Consider the following 22011-nt stretch of genomic DNA (forward strand, 5'->3'; position numbering starts at 1 on the left):
GCAATTGTTTGTTCTACCTTCTAAAGTCCTTATTTTTCTCCTCTTTCTCTCTTTTCTCCTGAGTACATAAGGTGCTTGCTGAATTGCTTGTAATGCTTCCCTCTTGGCAAGACGTCGGGACTTATCCGTTGCTCGTTTTCAATCTAATCAACTTTCTATTTTATTGGTCCTTCAGGACCTGTATGAGGTTGCAACTTGGCTGAACCTTTGGGGATACATATGTCACAAGGACGCTTCAAGACTTAGGAAATCCCAACTAAGTCCGATAAGTTGGCGCAAGGGTGCATCGCGACTTAGGCAACTCAAGCTAAGTTCGCGTCTTGGCCACAAGGATGCCTCACAACTTAGACAATTTCAACTAAGTCCATGACAATGTCCTCAATCTCCATATAATATTGCAACTCCACAAGATCAGCAATGTTCTATTTAATCCATTCAGGAATCGAGCCATAGTGGCCTCATAGTCTTTCTTCATATTAGCCCTTATCATGGCTATCTTCATCTCCTTGTGATATTTCTTAACGCTCGTGGAACCTTGTGTAACAGTTTACAATCGTTGATTCAAATCCTTATAGTAATGGCTAGGGACAAATTCTTTACATAATTGATCCCACCAAACAATAGCATAATCACAAAATTCAATAGCAATTAATTTTACCTTTTTCTTTTCAGAGCAGTTGTGACATTTAAAGATCAGCTCCACTTTTCATTCCCACTCTAAATAGGCATCTGAATTAGTCTTCCCTTTAAAATAAGAAAATTTTATTTTGATGCCTCCTATGTTTTTATCCATATCATCAAAACGTCCTCTCTTAGTTTGTCTCATAGGATTAACATCTTGACTAATTAGAGTAACTTGATTATCATCCATGTCATCTCTACTATCATATTCATCCTTGACAAAGGCTGGTTGTCTCCCACCCTGTGATTCACCTTGCAATCTATTAATTGCATTATCATGCCTTTCTAGATGATCTCTTATATCCTTCATTATTTTGAACATGCATTTAAATTATTACTATATTGCTTGAACTAAAAGATCATTTGATAAAAAACTTACTTCTTTATCTTTAGACATATTTAAAACCTGAAAAACAAATTTAAAACAGCCTCAGCAACACTCTCTCATGTGTTTCACTCAAGATTTGATTCACTCCACTTGTGTTTCATATAATTTTTAACTTTTCTCAATACTAATCTCACTACTCTTGCCTTTTACCTCTTTTGTTTTATTTTTTAGATTTTTAGATTAACTAAGGTACATAAATAAATAATTTAGATTATGATAATACAAGGGTTGCAAAATTGGGTGTGTAATGCACTTCAATCACAAGCAAGGATTAGAATTCAAGAATTATAGAATTATGTAATTTGTAAGAATTTCTTGAATCAATAATTTTATTTTAAATTCTCATCTCTTTCTTTTTTTCTACCTTTGTTTTTTTTTTACTTTGTGATTTTCTTTTTTTATACTATAAAGTGTAAAAAAATAAAAAAAATAGTAATAACACAAAAAACACAACAATGAAGATGAAGGAATAATAACAATTATAGATATAGTGTTAAAAGAAGAAGAAAAAAAAAGATTAAAAGATAGTAAATAAATGGATATACAAACCTCAAACTTGAGTCGAGATGACCATACTCCCCAATTTAGCAATCATACTCCCCAATAGCTTAAGAACTATGATACATATGGAATACAAATTGTCACCCTCCAACCAATTGAAACAAGATGAATCATTTAAGATTGAAGAGAAACTATTCTAATCACTTTATCAATGAAAAATTGATAAAATAATTAGAACAACATATTGATTCCCTTAAAATGCTACAAACTAAGAAGTTTAATAAGCTAAAAAGAAAGCAAAGATTTTTATGTTTTGAACGCTATTATTAAATACATTAAATGACATTCATGTTCTCAATTCATGAATCTTTCATTTTACCTATCTATATGGTTAATAAAAAACATATGATCTTGAATGACCTTTATCCTTCAAGATGAGCTAAAATTTAGACTCTTCTTGATCATTTTAGACCTTTATCTTGAATGACATTCATGTTCTCAATTCTACCGTATTTGTTGAGAGAGCACTTAAGTCTGCATAAAACCAGTATTTAGCTTGCCGTGGAGACAAACAAAGTAACTCGAGTTGATCTCGATTCCTTTCGTCTTCTCATGCAGACATCAAACAGAACTTTTACACCACAATGCATCACTTGTTCAAATGTTATTTCAATTCCTAGTAAACGATCACAGCCTGGTAATGCAAGCCATTCGCGCTTCCACTAATCTTTGTCGCCCTCATGCTTCATGGCATCAGCAAATCTCTTGAGATTCTCGAAGGAACTCCCACCATTCCTGGCACTTTTTTGTGCCAATTCCTTCAACAGTCGCGCCCTCTCTCTCGTGTCCTCGTCGAGAAGCAGCTCGTCCACCTTTGACTTGATTTGTTCCTTCGATACGATTACATTCTCATCAGGCATCATCTTCGATCCAATCCTCCAAACATCACATATGTAGCTCTGGTTAAGGAACTGGTCCACGAAATAAGGCCAACAGAGGAAGGGCAGTCCATTTCTCACCCCTTCCAGTGTCGAGTTCCAGCCACAATGAGACATGAAGCAAGCAACAGAAGGGTGTGCCAGCACCCTTTGCTGAGGTGCCCAGCCAACTATCCTTCCCCTAAGCGCAACTCGCTCTCTGAAGCCGTGTGGATAGGCGTCGATGGCGGCTTCGACGAGATCAGGCCTGACGACCCACAAGAAGGGTCTGTCACAGAGCTCCAGCCCGAGTGCAAGCTCTTGGAACTGCCCGCGGTCGAACGTGGTGAGGCTACCGAAGGCTACGTAGACGACGGAGTTGGGACGCTGCTGATCCAGCCAAGCTTCGCAGGTCCTGTCCTCAGGCCACAGATGGCCGACCGGCTTACCGAGACGCTGCCCCGTGAGCAATGGTCCGACCGGCAGTATCTTTGGAGAGTAGGCGAACACTGGCTGCTCCATATCATAAGATGAATTGCAGAGGAAGAATTCGGCAACCCGGTTCCTTTGGTCGTCGTCGAGCAAGAGATGGAAGATCTCCTTCTGCGTTTCTCGATCGCCATAGCAGTTCCATGTAAGATGAGCTGGGTTCATGAGCGGCAGACCAGGGGCGAGTTGGAACATCTCTTGTTTCATTGGGAATCCTGCACAACATACCGACAATGTCAAACCCAGATTCGGTATATGTGGATCGATCATCTTTTCTTTTCTCTGTCTCTGTTGTTTATGTGCACCAACATCTTTCTGGCGATCAATTGATTGTGTTATCGTTAAAACTGCGAAAGATAATAGTGTTTGAACAGTTTTGTGACCTTAAAAGAATCATCAATCAATTAAAAGTTTCTTTCTTTATCTCGTATCATAGCTCTCGGAGTTGTGTGCAGTACCGACCATTCAATAGATCCTAACACAGTGATGCCAGAGACAGAACAGTATTACCATCTGCATCGATTACTCCATCTTCGATCAATTTGGGAATTTTCATTATCGTGGCAGCCACAGCGGCCGCCATCGGCCAGAACGCCGCCGACCGGAGGCCCTTCTCTCTCGCAACCTCGAGAACCCATGGCGCCATCCCGTCAGCGACCATGCAAGTGATCTTGTCTTCACCAGGTTCGTGACTCTTCAGTATCAGCTCTTCCAAACACATGGGCAGGGTCTTCATCAAGCAGTCTCTCAGCTTCAGCAAATCACGTCGGTCTTCTCCGGGAGCCAACCCATCGTCGAACGAGATCAAGCGTACCATCGGGTCCATCATGCTTGGCCCCTCCGGCAGAGCAGCGGCGATGAGGGCGTGGTTGATCTCAGTGTTCACGAAGGTGATCTTGAACCCGTGATCCACCAGGCAGTACGAGAGCTCCAGGAGAGGGATGACATGGCCCTGTGCCGGGAACGGAACAACCAGAGCATGAGGCTGCTGGCCCATGGCGGTTGTGTTTCCCGGAGGATGGTTTTCCCCTTCGGTGCCAAATTATATCCGGCCACCACCGTCGCTGAGGAGCCAATAATGCACACGCAGAGAGAGACACGGGTTACATCTCCATTAGTCCCACATCATCATAAATGATGAGCAAGACCGCAGCCTCCTGTGAGCTTCCGCCCATCATTGCTAATGCATGTTGTCACCATCCTAACCCTAAAAGACAGCAGTGGTTGAGCCCTTCGTGACCGACGGTTAAGTCAAAATAATACCTTTGTATTATTTGTGATCTCTCTTACCTCTTTCATGGATTTATACGTGCATTCATCACTTTAAACGTTTTCTTCTATCGTAGATTCAAAGTGAATCGGAGCAACACGATTTCTTTCTTTTTCTTTGACACCTCAACGAACTATCGAAAAGGGTCAAACCCAAAAAGAAGTTTTTGGATCTGAGGGATAATTCAACCTTCTTAATATATTTATTTTTTAGTTGGACAAGAATGATAGGTGTACGGTTGTTAAGTCAATTATCGAAATCCTTTGGTGTTTAATAGAATATAATGCCTTTGCATCATTTGTGATCTCAAATTCCTTATCTCTTTTATGGATTATGGTACATTTTTATATCTATATTATCATTTTTATTTTTTTTCTTTCTCCATAGATTCATAGTGAATTTTAAAATATTAAAATAAATATAAATTTATTTTTATTAAGACATCATAGTGGCGGCTAAGTGTGTTGTTTTTACATTTTATGTTAATTAGCATAATATTTTTTTAATTTTAGTTAAAATAAACTAAAAGAGCGATAAACATTGACTCGTACGGACGAATGTGGGTACTCAGTCCGCAAAATATCCATCCTTATTAGTTAAATAACGAGAGATGTACATCATATTTTGTATGATTCTAGTTCGAAAGTATATCGATCAAACATTAAAACCAGCATACTCGAGCATCGTGGCATAGAGTTTGATGAACGATGGTTAGCTAAGTTGGATCCACAAGCAAACACAAGACGAGAACTTGGTATCGAGTTGGTCCGCCGTAACCGTGACTGATGGGCCGCTGCTTTAACATCCAATCGACGGCGGAGAGATCGCGCAGCTTATGTTTCTGGCCGTCCGATCGATCACATTACGACCACGGATATCGTTCCTTTCTTGATCCCCAAGGCGAGCGCCCCCCACTTTGTAGTCCTTTCTTTTGTGCCTCACCTTCTTCGTGGGGGTTTCGATCTCCATGGATCCGCCACAGGGGTCGCCGCAGTCGTCGCCGGACGCGCAAGGCTCGCGGCAGCGGCCGATGGATGCGTCGCAGGGTCTTCGGCAGCCGCTGATGGACATACCGCAAGGTTCGCGACAGCCGCGGCAGCAGCAGTATCAGCCGAGGAGGCCAGACCCTCCGTCCGGTGGCGATAGCATCTTCAACGCAGTGGTTACGATTTTCTTGTTCGTGTTGGTAGTGGTAATCGCTCTCAGTGTCATATGAAATCTTTGGTTTGATTTCAGTCAGTCTTCCTTCGGATTTTTAGCGTCTCTACAGTTATTACCGTATCGTGGTTCAGAATGGATTGCAGAATCTTCTACTGATTAGATAGTAAAATGGTCTGGGTAAACCAAACTTGGATCTAATGCTACCATTTGTGGCTTTAGAACATTCATCGGACGCATATTTAGTTCAGATTACATCTTGTAGTGTATGAGTGAACACATGGTTAATCTTCCATTCATGAGTCTTTATATCACTCGGCCTTTTTCGATTTCCCTACGGTGTTCGATATGTGACCATCGGTGGACTCGTCTATAATGTCGATGGTTTATCTTCCGAAATAAATTAGGGGTAGGCATAATCATCGAACATTGCAATTAGATGGATGGCTAAGATTGAGAAACCTTCAAACTTCTTGTGAATTACTTTTCGTTTATTGATTTTCACATCAAAGAGTATTTTGGTCATTGAGAAACCTGTTTCTCTTGCATTCTCGATTTTCTCTATTTTGAAGCAAGGTTTAATATACCAGCCCGATACTGATACTGGAAACCTGTGGAACTGGCACATATTGGTCGGTATGGTACTAATTCCTAGTGGTACACCCTGAAAGAAATAGTTCAGAAAAATTGTTTGGTTTTTTGGTGTTTGGATGCCATGTCATGATTGATTGGACTGGTATTTATTGTGGGAGATACTTTTTGTAGGTATTGTTGGTATCATCATCAACAACAGGCTCAAGTCTCTCCATCTTGCATCAAGTTCCTGAAGGTCACGTTGGGGTATATTGGAGGGGTGGTGCCCTTTTAGAGGCAACTACTGATCCAGGTGTGCCTAAAATGAATTGTTCCATGTTTTTATTTTGCTGACCATAGACTGTTTAATAACTTTTTCATTTTTAGGTTTTCATTGGAAGTTGCCATTGATTACCCAGTTTGAACCCATACAAGTGACTATTCAAACTGATCAGGTAACTTTTAATTCCTCATTCGACCAAGTCCATGATATTAAACACGTTAACGAATTCCTTCCCCCATTTGTGAAGAAAGACAAACAAATTTGGGTGCTCTGGTTGCTACTGAACCTTTCCTCAAAAACTGCACCTCAGTTTTCTGATCACTTTGTACCACAACTCCATCCTGTTGTTCGCGGTGGTTCATGGACGCAAGTTGAGCTCTTCTTTTTGACATGTATCTTAAGTTGATATATGCCATTTATCTTTTGGCAAGCAGGTTAGAGACATTCCATGTGGTACCAAAGGTGGTGTTATGATCAGCTTTGATAAGATAGAGGTACACTGGTTGTGCTCGTTGTTTTTTTATTGCTTTTGTTGTATGAGACATTAATCATTTTTCTCTCTATCATGTTTAGTTTGTTCTTTCACCTTTATTTATGATGCTTACATATCTAGCAGGTCGTCAATCGGCTTCGTAAAAGTTTCGTGTATCAGACTTTGCATGAATATGGCGTTTATTATGACAAGACATGGATATATGATAAGATTCATCATGAGATAAATCAGTTTTGCAGTGCTCATTCTCTGCAGCAAGTTTATATTGACATGTTTGATCAGGTAAATAGCAGTTATGATATTTAACGTCTGAGTCATGTCCCAATATTAAAGCAGATGAGTTGCAATTGTTTGGGCTTCGAAACAATTAAATTCTCAGATTGATGAAAAAGTGAAAGATTCCATTCAAGCCGACTGTACACGTTATGCTCCTGGTATTGAGATCATTAGTGTTCGTGTTACAAAACCAAACATCCCTGTGAGCATTAAACGGAATTTTGAACTGATGGAGGAGGAACGCACTAAGGTATTTGCCTTTTCATCTCTATTATAGTCATCGAATTAATGACATGCCACTTTACTGCTTCCCATAGGACAGGAGCAAGTTGCATGTGGTTATCTACATATCGATGGTAATGCACATCAAGTTTCTGACAGCTTTTAAGATGAAAATATTTGGTGGAGAAATTTATAAAGATTTAAGGGATAGTATTTTGGAATGCTTGTAATTTGGCAAACCGGAGATCATTTGTATGCTTTACAGATCTCTTGCACGGATGAGGCTGTAGATTCTGAACTCACTATAGGCTAAAAGGGCCTTATGAATATGTATATGGTGGTAAATTTTTTAGAATTCAAGGTGCAATTATAAAGCATCGATAGACACTGAATAGCATGGACAGTACAAAATATCTTTTCATATGGAGTTGTACTGTTATTGCTACATTTGCAGCCATATACTGCAACACCAATACTGTGGTCCATTTACAAACTCAATAGAAACCTGATCCCTCGACAATCTATAGGGCATTTTCACATAAGCAGTTTGCTACCTAACTGTTAAATTGTCCCTTTTTTTAGGCACTGATAGCCATAGAGAAACAGAAGGTTGCAGAGAAGGAGGCCGAGACTCAGAAAAAGATAGCATTATCAGAAGCAGAGAAGATTGCACAGGTCAGCCAGATTCAAATGGAACAGAAGCTAATGGAAAAGAACAGTGCAAAGAGGCAGGAGGAAATCGAGAATGAGATGTACATTGCACGTGAAAAGAGCCAAGCAGATGCTAACTTTTACAGGTGGGCCACTGTTTGTTGATCGGGTAATTGCTGGTGTGATACTTGTAAATGCTCGGTATTCATGATTTCTTTGCAGAGTGATGAAGGAAGCTGAAGCCAATAGATTGAAGCTCACACCTGAATTTCTTGAGCTCAAATTCATTGAAGCCATTGCAAATAATTCAAAAATTTTCTTCGGGGAGAAGGTTGATGAATGATTAATTGAATCACTTATCTTTTATCTTTTTCCCTTTCCATTATAATGGTAGTCTCAAGTATGAGCAAACTGTATGCAGGTACCCAATATGGTAATGGATCAGAGACTATTGGGCAACTATCTCGATGGCATTTCAAAGAAAGGTCGAGGGGATGTATAGAAAAATATGGTGGAACACATCTGCCATTTCATACAGTGGGATAATATGATATGGACTTCAGAGTTAGAATCTCATAATTTTCATGCTTGGAGCACCTACTTTTGGCCTCTCTTTTGTAGTTCATTTCTTTTATTCCATAGTGGACTTGGTTAGACTGCGGTTGTAAATGATTGTTAATATTTTTGCCTTACTTTTTCCGGCATATGCACCGTTTCTGTTTCATGCAAGAAAATATGTTGGCATCCTTCGCGTTGACCATTCTTCGGGTGAAATGAATGATACCAATCATCATGGCTCAGGTTTTCTTTTAATTAGGAAGAAATGTCACTACGTTAATTATTTATCTTGTAGGATTTTACTGGAAAGCTTTTGGTGATTTAGATCCATCGTTTGGACATTAAGTCCGGAACCGGCAGATTTTGTCATGGAGTTCTCTCCCCAAGCTAGCTAGAGATGAGAATAATAGAGTGGATATTGCTCCATCACGATGATCGCTTTGATGATCCTCTTAATTTTGGTCAAATGGCGTACGGAAAGAGGCAACCGAGTGAAGCGTCACTATATGAATTTGTAATCACTGCTGTAATGGCCATCATACATATAACATGGACATGAATACAGTTTGCGATGTTACATAGACATGAATACGTATATCGCTGCGATGTTACATAGACATGAATACGTATATCGCTTTTCAAGGGCAAATGACATGAACACAGTTTACCTATGTCAGCTTGAGATCGACATTATTTAGCACAAGTAATCTCCCCCTGAATTCGAATAGAATAAAAAGGCCCTAAACAGAATTTTCCCTCCAAAATTCTGTTGCTTCCTTTTAAGAGGGAACAAAGCCGATCGGTTTGTCTTTCTCTATTCCGTCTCCCAAACTCTTGAACTCCTCCATTCCTCCTCGGTCTCTTCTCCGGATCACGCCGCCGCGACCTCCTCTACGACGTGTGGATGTACCGCCGCCGCGACCTCCTCTACACCGGAGAACGCCAAGCGGATCTGTGAACAGTCTTCAATCCGAGTCGATTCCTCGGAGGTACATCCCTTCTTCCCTCTCCCTCTGGTTTCTAGATTTGTTCACGCCCGAATGGCTTTTTCTTGCACTGTTCGGGAAGCAATTCTTCTTCGTTTCTTCTTTCTCTTCCACCAAAAAATTTGATGCGGCTTCTGAACCCTGAACTGCAGCTATTTTTCTCGTAATCAGATTTGAGCAGATATTTAGTTGCAACCTTATTATTTCGTTGGTTCTCTTCATCCAGTAGTCGAGATTGACGAGACATTTGTGTGGCGTGATATATTAAGATTTATACGCATAAATAGGAATGTGGTTGGATCAAAAGAAATGTGATAATTCTCACAATGTATAAGCCACAAAAATCAACTTAGGAATGTATCAAAACATAAGGAAAAGGAGGAAATAAAAGCTAAAATTAGAAGAAAAGCTTGACTTTCTTTTCATATGCAGGGAAGTTGAAAGCACTTTCATATGAGTAGCTGCAATAAATAAAAGACCAGTTCCATTTGACAAAAATAAATGTGAAGAAGTACGAAAACAATATGAAAAACCAGAGTTACGGTGGACGAAGACAGAAATTATTTGACAAAATATGATTATAGAAAGTACAAAGCAAATATCATATGAAAATAGCTATAAAAATGAATAAAAAATTGCATATGCATTAAGTTGAAAAATTAAAAACTAGAGTATGATGGACGAAGACAAAAATTATTTGACAAAATATATTTATAGAGCAAAAAATTTATGAAAATAGGTATAAAAAGGTTTTAAAAAAAGGCAATTGCATTCGTATAACTTTGACAAGAAAAACAGTGCCATGTTAAAATAAAAAGTATTGAAAAATTCAAATGAAAATCCAGTGTTAAACAAAAATATATGAAAATAGGTACTAAAAGGCAAAAAAACAAAAAACAATTGCATATGTATGACTTTGACAAATGAAAAAAAAAGGTGTTAAATTAAAAATATTAAAAATGTTTGGTAGAAGGAGGGTTTGAATTCCAACCTTAAAAATTAGAGTTATGATTGATGAAGACAAAAATTATTTGACTAAATATAATTCTAGAAATTATAAAGCGAAATTATATGAAAATATTATAAATTTGACAAATTAAAACCAGAGTTATGATTGATGAAGACAAAAATTATTTGACAAAATATAATTATAGAAAGTATAAAGTAAAAAAAAAAAAAAATAGGTATAAAAGGTAAAAACAATTGCGTATGTATATAATGAAAAAAAACAATACTATGATGGAGTAAAAAGGGTAAATTCATGAAAAAAAACTTTTACCTATGAAAATTTCTTATAGGGCACTCTTACTCTAAAAAATTTGGAAACAATATTTTTTTTAAATAATAATTTTACCTTATCGTTGGTTGCCCCTTTTGCCTTGCCTTCAGCCAACTAAGCTTGTTAGCCACCACTTTCGTCGTCACTCTTTTCAGAATCTAACATCTTTTGACGATATTGCTTCCTCGGAGTTGGTGGAGGGTGATTTGCTCGCAATAGAGGGGGGCGAATAACCCTCGTGCTAGGGTTATAGTGGAGGGGGCAACTCGACATGTGATGAAGGGAGGCAGTTAGCTCTCGCACAAGGGCTGCAATAGAGGGGTCGACCTTATGTGCATTAGAGGAGGGTTGTCGACTCTTATGTAAGGGTTGCAACAAAGGGGGCAGCCCGGTGCGTGACAGAGGGAGACGACCAACTCTTGCACAAGATGGAGAGAGGTAACCAACTCTCACGCAAGAGTTATAAGTGTGAGGGGTAGCAGACAATGATAGGCTCTCGCATGAGGGTTATAGGTGATGTTGAGACTGTGAAGGCGACGATGAGTTCAACGAAAAAAAAAAAAATTTTTTTACGGAATTGGGGTGTTGTTTTAGAATTTTTCAAACTAACGATGTTCTTAGAAAAAACTAAGCTTTATGAAAATAAATATAAAAAGGTATTAAAAAAAAGGCAATTGCATTCGTATAACTTTGACAAGAAAAACAGTGCCATGTTAAAATAAAAAGTATTGAAAAATTCAAATGAAAATCCAGTGTTAAGCAAAAAATATGAAAATAGGTACTAAAAGGTAAAAAAACAAAAAGCAATTGCATATGTATGACTTTGACAAATGAAAAAAAAAGTGTTAAATTAAAAATATTAAAAATGTTTGGTAGAAGGAGGGTTTGAATTCCATCCTTAAAAACCAGAGTTATGATGGATGAAGACAAAAATTATTTGACTAAATATAATTCTAGAAATTATAAAGCAAAATTATATGAAAATATTATAAATTTGACAAATTAAAACCAGAGTTATGATTGATGAAGACAAAAATTATTTGACAAAATATAATTATAGAAAGTATAAAGCAAAAAAAAAAGAAAATAGGTATAAAAAGGTAAAAACAATTGCGTATGTATATAAATGAAAAAAAACAATGCTATGATGGAGTAAAAAGGGTAAATTCATGAAAAAAAAACTTTTACCTATTAAAATTTCTTATAGGGCACTCTTACTCTAAAAAATTTGGAAACAATATATTTTTTAAATAATAATTTTACCTTATCGTTGGTTGCCCCTTTTGCCTTGCCTTCAGCCAACTAAGCTTGTTAGCCACCATCTTCGTCATCACTCTTGTCAGAATCTAATAACTTTCGACGATAAATACTTTCTCGGAGTTGGTGGAGGGTGATTTGCTCGCAATAGAGGGGGGCGAATAACCCTCGTGCTAGGGTTATAGTGGAGGGGGCAACCCGACATGTGATGGAGGGGGTCAGTTAGCTCTCGCACAAGGACTGTAATAGAAGGGGCGACCTTATGTGCATTAGAGGAGGGTTGTCGACTCTCATGCAAGGGTTGCAACAAAGGGGGCAGCCCGGTGTGTGATAGAGGGAGGCGACCAACTCTCGCACAAGATGGAGAGAGGTAACCAATTTTCATGCAAGAGTTATAAGTGCGAGGGGTAGCAAACAACGATAGGCTCTCGTGTGAGGGTTGCAGGTGACGATGAGACTGTGAAGGCGACGATGAGTTCAACGAAAAAAAAAAAAATCTTTTCACGGAATTAGGGTGTTGTTTTAGAATTTTTCAAACTAACGACGCTCTTAGAAAAAAAATATGTTTTTTTTTTCAAAAATTCACCTAAGTAAAAAATATATATGAAAAATTCAAATAATTTGATAAAATATAATTATAGAATGTATAAATATAATTATAGAAAGTATAAAGGGAAAAAATTATGAAAATAAATATAGAAATGTAAAAAACAATTGCATATGTATAAAAATGAAAAAAAATAATGTTATGATGAAGTAAAAATAAATAAAAATACAAATGAAAAATTAGTGTTAAGCAAAAAAGCAGATTAGATAAAAAAAAATATCGCTAGAAGGAGGGCTTGAACCTCCGACCTTGTGGTTAACAGCCACACGCTCTAACCAACTGAGCTATTCCAGCTTGATATGTATATTATATAATTAATAAATTTATCTAATTTATCTTTTCTTGTTCTAACTTTTGCACTGCACAACATTACAATCATAGTAAAACTGTTACTTTGATTGAATTCATCTAAAGCCTATTTGACATAACCCAACAATTACGCCAAACTTGTTGGTTTTCGTAGAGTGTGGATGAATTAGAGTAGTAAAATCTCAACAGAACTAGCTAGAGCTCAAGTATGGATTTAACTCAAACCTAGTCTAACATCACTGAACCCAACATAAAGTATCATTTTGATAAAAGAGAATAATATTTGAACTCATATGCTTTAGATAATCCGAGTAAGAAAATTCAAATCAACCTGACCCATCCCTAACTTGACCTGACATGGGACTAACCCAACCTAAATGAGATCAGGTTATGGCTGAAAAAAATTCCAACCAAAGGTCAGAATGAGTTGGATTGGAAAGATTAGTCTTTCACCATGCAAACATGGATTTTCTTTCTAGGATGAGTTTTATGGATTATTACATATTCTACCATTGACATACAACAAGCTTAATGGAAGGAAAACACTGTATGCAATTTACTATCAAACTATAAGCCATAGAACTAGGACAAAATTTACAATCTACAGTGCCTGGAATGAAGTAATGAGCAAACACAATGATATTAAATTTAGAGTTCACTGATTTATGGTCTAATACAAACATCACACTCGATGGAAACTATGGTGTTAGGGATAGCCCACTACTAGCAGAACTTATTGCTACTTTACTGTGTCTTAACCCTTGTCAATCACAGCTTTCAATGAGCTTTGTTTATGCAATATAAGTACAATGTCATGATAATAACTATTGTTTTTTAAGTAAAATTATCATAAGAGTAGTTCGTGTGAGGTCTGGATTGGGCTAGTTTTGTCGATGCTGTGGGATCTTTTCTAGAATTATCATAAGAGTAGTGTCGGGGAGTGGGGATTGAGCCGACCCAGAAGCTCTTCCTGGCCCGTGCTTCTGTCTGTGTAAGGGGCGAGGTGGGTATTACCTAATCGCCCATAGAGGTTTCAAGATCAGCGATACTCCTTCCAATAACAAAGGTTGGAAGAGCTACTATTTCTTCAGTTATAGTCGGGGGTGGGGTTTCAATATTGGATGAGCTTCCCAAACCATCAACAATGTCCCATCGTTTCTTTCTAACGGAGAAACCACGGACATGAGTCATTTAAGGGGTATTTTGTCCTCTTCTCGAGCAATCAGGGAGATGACCGAGAAGTGGCTGGTTGAGGCGGGACTAATCTTAACCACTAGGGGTACGATCGTTCTTAGGTTTCGAATCATCCGTCTTGCCCTAAGCTGTAGATCGATCGATCTTTTGCTTGCAAAGATGGTGAACCTACAGTCAGTGAAGGCGACGTCTCATGCCAAGGTTGTTGTGCCGCCATCTCGGGATGGCGAGGGCTCTGGAGCTAGGGATGCCTTGTAGAAGGGCACGCCAGGGTCTTTGGAGGTGAGTCACCCGCTGAAGAGGGCGAATACGGGGACGTGGAAGGTGTACGCGGGCTCGGCTGTTCACGCAAGTGCTACCCCAGGGTCGTCGGGAGCCGCTCCTCTAGGCGAGGGTTCAGAGAGTGCAAAAGGAAAGGGGGCAGCCAGATCGCCCGGCCGTGACCCCTTGAGGAGGCCATCGGCACGCCCGAAGTCGATGTGGGACCTGTGCCACGTCTGCTCTCAGGCCAAGGGCAACCAGTTCCAGGCCCTGTGCATGGCCGATCTCCCCGCAGGGGAGCCCGGGACTCCCTACGCCTCGCGGTGGGCGAACCTCAAGGCTGATAGTTGGATCTGGGCTGACTGCTCAGGAGTTTACCCGAGGGGCGCTTCACCTGGCGCTAGCAAAGAGCTCTACTACTCCTCGGATGTGCTGATGGACCAGGCAGCCAAGTCGTTCATCTGGGTAAGTACTGGCACTCTTCCCACGTTCGATTCTTCTTTCTGCGTGTGGATTCTAACGTCGATCTTCGTGCAAGGCCAGCATTATACCATGGCGATGATCAACTGCATCTATGATGTCGGGCGGGTGATCGAGCATTTGTCGGACGTCAACTCCACTCTCCGCCTGGAGATCTTGGAGTTGAAGAGCGGATCTAGCCCTTAGGCCATCGCTGCGGTCGAACAGTGTGCCTCGATCCAAGACAAAAAGGTGAATCGTCTGAAGGTCGAGCTCGAGGAAAACTGAGCCCATGTCTAGACACTCGACGATGAGCTACTGACCCTCTCCCAGGACATCGACTCTGCCAGGTCTTCCTCTTGGGCCATCGAGGAGATTCTGGAGGAGCTCCTGGCGCTACCCGAGAAGATCAAGGGGGTGATCGTCGAGTACAAGTCATCCCTCGGGTTTGAGTGCGATCTCCAAAGGACGGGGCGAATGACGTATGAGTTTAGGTATCGGGTTGCCTTCACTCGCTTTCGAGCAAAGTACCCGAACTTAGAACTAGAGTCGGACCTGTTCGCTGACCTGCCGAAGGATCAAAACGTTGACACGCCGGTGGTGTCCCCTTTGACGATGGGCCCGAGACTCCCCTCCCCAACTAGGAGTTGTAACTTTTTTTTTTTTTTTTTTGCTTTGGTCGGGTCAAGTTTTGAGAATGTATTGCCTGACCACAATATGCATGTTTCTTTTGATCAATGAAAACTATCTTTTTAGCATCTTGACCTTCTGTCTTCATGGATAAAACTTTTTTAAATTTGTTGCGTTCCAAGTCCATGGTAGGGGATTCCCTTCCATAGTTTCGAGATGGTAGGTCCCTTCTCAGACCACGTCGTAGACCCGATAGGGACCTTCCCAGTTTGGTGCGAGCTTTCCCCTCACTCAAGTTAGGTCGCTCACCTCAGCCTTTCGAAGGATGAGGTCTCTAACCTTGATCGGTCGCGGGCGAACTTTGCGATTGTATATTCGAGTCGTCGCCTTCTTGTAATTCAATGTGTGCAGGTGCGCCTCGACTCTTCTTTCTTCAAGGAGATCTAGGTTTGCCCGTAGGTCCTCCTCAGAGTTGTATTGCTTGTAGGCGACGGTGCGCAAGGTTGGGAACACCATTTTGAGCGGAAGGATTGCTTCAGTCCCAAACGCCAGGCTGAACGGAGACTCCCCCGAAGTGGTCTTGGGGGTCATTCGCATTACCCACAGGACGCTATGGAGCTCGTCCACTCAGGCCCCATACGCGCCTGAGACCCTCTTCTTGAGGCATTCCAGGATTGCCCAATTTATTATTTCGGCCTGGCTGTTGGTTTGGGGGTGTGCGACCGAGTTGAACTTCAATTGTATCTCGTATGATTGGCAATAGGCCTTGAATTTAGCATTATTGAATTGAGCTCCATTGTTGGTGATGATAGCCCTCAGGATTCCGAACCGGGTAATAATGTTCTTCCATGTGAAGCCTTGAACTTGTTTCTCGATTATGGATGCTAGGGGTTCGGCTTCAACCCACTTCGTGAAGTAGTCAACCCCGACTATGAGGAAGCGTTATTATCCCGAAGCTGGAGGAAAAGGCCCGAGGAGGTCAAGTCCCCATTGGGCGAAGGGCCAAGCCGCATCCATCGGGCTAAGAGGCACTGCTAGCTGGTGTTGCAGCCTTGCGTGCCTTTGACACTGTTGGCACCGCTGTACGTATGATAGGGCGTCTTGGCACATGGTCGGCCAATAGTATCCCTGTATGAGGATCTTGAAGGCCAAGGTTCGGCCCCCGATGTGCTCCCCACAAAGCCCCTCTTAGAGTTCGACGAGGACTATTTCAGCCTCTGGTGGTGCGAGACAACATAGAAGGGGTTGAGAGAAGGCTCTCTGGTATAGTTTTCCACCGACCTCACAGTACCAGGCTTGGGTTCGTCGGGTCGTCGGGCAGTGTCCCATCCTTCTTGAAGTGGAGGATTTCTTCCATCCAGTTCGGCGAGACCTTTGTTTCGGCGACATCGTGGGTTGGCATTGTCAGCGCCATTATGGATTCAATTGTCGAGATTGATTCCATGCTGCGAGCAGAAGCCGACCCGACGAAAGCATCGGCCTGCGCGTTCTGCTTCCGTCAGGTATAACGCCATTGTCGGGTCTCGGGCTTCATAGCTCCCTTTGACGTGTCCCGTCACCAACTGGGAGTCGTTGAAAACCTCGAGGTTGCCCACATGCATCTCCAAGGCGAGGCGTAGGTTGTGGAGTAGCACCTCGTACTCGGCCTCATTGTTGGTGGCTCAGAATTATAACTAGAGCGATCTTTCGTAGGTTTCTCTGGATGGGCTTTTGAGGATAAGTCTGACCCCGGCCTCCTCTGTAATGGTAGAGCTATCCACATGCAGGGTCCACGTGCTCTTGTCGTGCTCCTGTCTGACAGCATGATCTTTAGGAGTCAGTTCGGAGATGAAGTTAGCTAATACTTGGGCTTTGATGGCTGTCCTAGGGGCATATTGGATGTCGAATTCGCCGAGCTTGACCAACCATCACAGCATCCAACACGATGCGTCAAACTTGGAGAGGATTTATCGTAATAGTTGGTTGGTTATCACTTTGACTGTGTGGGCTTGAAAGTACGGTCGCAGCTTTCAGGTCGTTTTCATTAGTGTGAGGGTCAGCCTCTCGATTGGGGAGTGTCGCACCTCGGGTCCGACAAGGACATGGCTGACATAATAGACCGGTTATTGTGTTGGTGGTGTTTCTCGAGTTAGCACCAAGCTGACCGCCTATGTCAAAGCTGCAAGGTAAAGACCGAGGGTCTAGCCCGGCTCGGGTCAGGCGAGTCGGGGCAAGCGAGCGAGGCACGCCTCACATTTCGGGGTCCACGCAAAGCTGTCGGCCTGTCGCATAGCCCGGAAGAAAGGGAGGCACTTGTCACCTGATCGCGACACGAACCTGCTGAGCGCCACCAGCTTCCCTGCGAGGCGCAACACCTCCTTGATCGAGCGAGGGGGCTGCATCTCATTTATGGCCTGAACCTTTTCCGGGTTGGTGTCTATCCCTCTTTGGTGGATGAAAAAACCAAGGAATTTTCCTGACCTGACCTCGAAGATGCACTTGGAGGGATTCAAGCGCATGTTGAACTGCTTAAGCATTTGGAATGTCTCCACCAGGTAAGCCAAATATGTGCTTGCAGTCTTGCTCTTCACGATCATGTCGTCTACGTATACTTCCATGTTCCTCCCGAGCTATTGCTTGAACAGCTTGTCGATCATTCTTTGGTAAGTCGCCCCAGTATTTTTCAAGCTAAAAGGCATCACTTTGTAGCAATACACTCCTCTATCGGTGATGAAGGTAGTGTTCTCTTAGTCTTGTGGTGCCATCCGGATCTAGTTGTAGCCCGAGAATGCATCCATAAACGTAAGGAGTTGGTAGCCTGCGGTGGCATTGACTAGCTGGTCTATTCTCGGGAGTGGATAGCAATCTTTGGGGCATGCTCGGTTGAGATTGGTGTAGTCAACACATATCTTCTAGCTTCCATTGGGTTTCTTAACGAGGACTACATTCGACAACCACCGAGGGTATTTCACCTCGGTTATAAATCTTGCCTCTTTAAGGCGGTCAACCTCGTCGCTGATCGCCTTCTGTCGATCGGGAGCGAACTTCCTTGGCTTTTACTTCACCGGCCTAGCCTCGGGGTGGATGTTGAGGTGGTGCTAGGTCACCCTTAGGTTGATCCTGAGCATCTTCTTGGAGGACCATGTAAACACACCAGCATTTTCCTTTAGGAAATCGATGAGCTGGAGCTGATTTGCTTGGGGAGTGTTGTCCCGATTTTTATGGTCAAATCGGGTCGGTTCCTCTTTAAGGGTACCTAAGTGAGTTGTTCATGGGGCTCTAGGTGCATTGGTGTCACAGCTCTCTCACGGGGATCTGGGACTTTACGGGGTCATGACTTCTCCGGGAGAGTAACTACTGTAAGGTAGCACCGCCTTGATTCGCCTGGGTCGCTTTGGGATTCCCCGACCCCTACTGAAGTTGGAAATTTGATGGCCCGGTGGTAGGTGGAAACTACCGCTTTCAGTTTGTTGAGTGTCGAGCGGCCAAAGAGGCTGAGGGTAGATCGACTACCATGAAGGTAGTCATTGTCGTCTTGGCTCTCGGCTCTTCCCCGATGGTGACGGGGAGTGTGGTGGTCCCGAGCGAGGAGATGGAATCTCCAGTGAATCCGATGAGTGCCGAGTTCATGGGAGTGAAGTCCTCATTGGTTAAGCCGAGCTTCTTGAAGGCGTCGAGGTACAACACGTCGGCAGAGCTCCCGGTGTCAACCATCATCCTTTTGACCAGAGCGTTGGCGATCCGGATAGAGATCACCAAAGCGTCGTCATGATGGGAGCATTCGACCTCATCGGTTCCGAAAGTGATTTCGGGCTCGAACTCGGGTTTGGGGTATTTTTCCACCGTGCTTCGGGCGTAGGCTTTCCTTGCCATTGAGTTGCTGCCGCTTGCTGCTGGTCCTCTGGTAATGACATCGATCTACCTCTCGACAGGTCCCCTAGGGTGCGGAGTTGCTTCTCTTGGTTCCTTGAGGTAGCGCCCGAGGTGACCTCTTCGGATTAGTTCCTCGATTTGATTTTGGAGGTCGCAGCAATTTTCCATGTTATGGCCGTAGTCCCGATGAAACCTGCAATATTTAGATCGATCCTTGTGAGTGACTTTTTGGGGATTGGGTTGGTGTAAGAGACCTTTCTCCCTGATCTGGAGAAAGATCTCGGCACGGGATGCATTTAGAGGCAGAGGCGGGGGCCTCGGGAGTAACAGCTCGGGCCGATCGGGCCTCCTGCGAGGTTACGTTGGTGGCGCCGAAGCCGCTCCTCGGGCCTACTCCATCCTCGGCCTCTTATTGTCCTCGCGCCTCCCTGCCATTAGGGCTTCGGCGGTGATGTACTGGTTGGCGCACTATAGCATCTCGGGGATGGTCGCGGGCGGCTTCTCAATCAGCGACCAGAAGAACCTTGAGGGCCTCAAGCCCATCAAAAACGCATGCATGACCAAAGAAGGGTGAGAGTTTGGGAATCCTCGGATTTCAATGGCAAAGCATGCCACGAATTGGGAGAGCAATTCATCCTCACGTTGGGATAACGCAAGCAGGGTGGCGATGAAAGGCTTAGGTTGCACGCTGGCCAAGAAGTTTTGCTTGAACTCCCTTGTGAGTTGATCAAAGGATGAGATCGAGAACGGGCGCAGTTGGCTGAACCATGCTCGTGTCGGTCCTCTGAAGGTGGTTGGGAATGCCCGACACATCAAGGCATCAAAGGTGCCATAAAGGGCCATCTAAGCCCGAAACGCGACGACATGCTCTGCGGGGTCGGAGCCGTCGTCGTACGTTTCCAATGCTGGTAGCCCGAAGTTGAGCGATACAGGCTTGTCCTGTATTTCTTGAGTGAAGGGGGATCCACCCGAGCTGCCTTCGCCTGTCTCACCCCGTGACTTCTGGAATTCGCACTAGAACTCATCCAAGCATCGGTTGACCATGGATAGTTGGATCCTGAATGAGTCATCCGCCGAGTCCGATAATATGGTATCAGGCTCAGGGGTAGGATGGAGCGATCTGGCTATATGCGAGCATGCTTTGCTCGAGTAGGCCTCTCGGATTTATTGCCTACTCTTGGGCTTCTCTTGTCCAGAGTGTCTCCTTGCTTGGCCTTTGCTGCGTCAGGTAGGTCGGGGGAGCTACTAGTTGCATAATCTACGGCATGAGTAAGACGATTGTCTGCATCATTCCTGCCAAGGCTTGTACTTGCTTGGCCAAGCCGAGGAATGCCTCAGGCGAAATGACCGAGGGTCCTATGGTATATCCAAGGGCAGAGAGCCTCGGATCATTAAACAGGTGCTAGTAGTGATCCGATGTCGAGGCCAGGATCCCCCCGTCTTTGAGGACGGGGAGGGGTTGATCCCCGAGTCCGGAAGGAGGGTGGCCGACCAGTGGTTCTCCCTCGGGGGGAACTCCTGCGGGATGCTCCTACGATATGGCCCTCCTTCTAGCGCCAAAAATATTGATGAACCGATGCGTCGTGGCTAGTGAGTCAGCACGGCTTGGTCCGCAGGTCGATGTCGGGAGTCTTCGGTCGGCTGAGTTGGTTGCCGAGGTCAATCATGCCCACAGGATGGGATGCTGGCACCAGAATGTTGATTGGCATCTTTCGGTTGAGATGCTGGTTGGCGACTCTCAGTCGTGAGGGTTGCGGCTCGGAGGGTGGTCGCTCTCCTGCACATAAGACCCTCGTCGGGTTGTTACCGACTTTGGCCCCTCAACGAGTAAGTCAGTGCTTGGTTGGTTTTGTTTGTCTTCTCTTCTTTTGGCTAGATGCCGGTCAGAGGTTTTTATACTATTGTATGATGGTCGGTTATACGTGGGTTTGGTGTGACGGTCGATCATCGAGAGGCGAGGAGGTACCTTTATGCCGCCATTGTTCCGAGCTTTCCGGGACAAGATGTACTAAGCAATGCCTTGGTACGGATCCTGGCTCGACATGTGAGAGTACTCTCGCTAACCTGGCGATGGCGTGGTGCAGCATTGGTCGTGACGTGGTCAGTGCCCAAAATATACCTTATTAGGGAGCAACATATATGTCAAGTGATAAATGTATGATGTTTTTTTGACACAAACTTAATACTGATGGACCCGATCATCATTCACGTGATGGAGGTCTAGGTTTCATTCTAAGATTTTATAACTCAATGACTTTGTTTGCAGGATATAGAAGCACTATTGATAGATCAAAGTTTATACAAGGTGGCAGCTGTCATTCGTCTCATGCTTGTTAAGCAAAAGGGGACACAAAAATTCATATGGAGATAGATAGGTGCAGATAATTTAGTCTTGTTAATCGACAACAAACATAACCTCCTTTGTCTCCTTGGGAAAGTAGTAATGTGATTTATGTTATTTTGGAGGAGTTGAACCGAGAATTAAAGGTTATTCATGTCTACGTAGAAGGCAATCATATTACATTTTTTATTTAACATTGCTCGATCAAGGCTCGTTTGTCGCTTGGGGATCTGATTTTTCAGATGATTTTTATAGAGATTCTAATTCTCTTGTTCTTGCTACCATAATAGAATAATGTGATTTTATTTTTCTTCAAAAAAATCATGCTACTTAGGCACTGGTTGGAAAGTTTTGCTGGGTTGAATAAATGTAATAG

General features: G+C 42.9%; 2 protein-coding genes and 1 non-coding gene across 5 annotated transcripts; 1 reads left to right on the plus strand and 2 right to left on the minus strand.

Annotated features, from left to right (window-relative positions):
* Positions 1 to 2132: 2132 nt before the first annotated feature.
* LOC135609020 (UDP-glycosyltransferase 83A1-like) lies at positions 2133 to 4099 on the minus strand. Its single transcript, XM_065102109.1, has 2 exons — positions 3487 to 4099; positions 2133 to 3191 (listed from the first exon to the last, which is right to left on the minus strand). The coding sequence occupies exons 1-2, from the start codon at positions 3971 to 3973 to the stop codon at positions 2293 to 2295; spliced, it is 1386 nt and encodes a 461-aa protein (XP_064958181.1). The 5' UTR covers positions 3974 to 4099; the 3' UTR covers positions 2133 to 2292.
* Positions 4100 to 5160: 1061 nt separating this feature from the next.
* LOC103981425 (uncharacterized) lies at positions 5161 to 8659 on the plus strand. Of its 3 annotated transcripts, none has more exons than XM_009398155.3 (9): positions 5161 to 5438; positions 6170 to 6290; positions 6365 to 6432; positions 6695 to 6754; positions 6877 to 7035; positions 7133 to 7279; positions 7834 to 8048; positions 8125 to 8233; positions 8324 to 8659. In XM_009398155.3, the coding sequence occupies exons 1-9, from the start codon at positions 5214 to 5216 to the stop codon at positions 8402 to 8404; spliced, it is 1185 nt and encodes a 394-aa protein (XP_009396430.2). In that variant the 5' UTR covers positions 5161 to 5213; the 3' UTR covers positions 8405 to 8659. The 3 variants fall into 3 exon arrangements, with proteins under 3 accessions (XP_009396430.2, XP_064959952.1, XP_009396432.2); XM_065103880.1 differs by having other exon boundaries at positions 5161 to 5432; XM_009398157.3 differs by lacking the exon at positions 7133 to 7279.
* A 4150-nt stretch (positions 8660 to 12809) lies between these two features.
* TRNAN-GUU (transfer RNA asparagine (anticodon GUU)) lies at positions 12810 to 12883 on the minus strand. The gene has a single exon. It is a non-coding gene; the product is annotated as a tRNA-Asn (tRNA).
* Between the last annotated feature and the right edge of the window lie 9128 nt (positions 12884 to 22011).

Source organism: Musa acuminata, chromosome BXJ2-4 (genome assembly GCF_036884655.1).
Source record: "Musa acuminata AAA Group cultivar baxijiao chromosome BXJ2-4, Cavendish_Baxijiao_AAA, whole genome shotgun sequence".
Classification (NCBI taxonomy): Eukaryota; Viridiplantae; Streptophyta; class Magnoliopsida; order Zingiberales; family Musaceae; genus Musa; species Musa acuminata.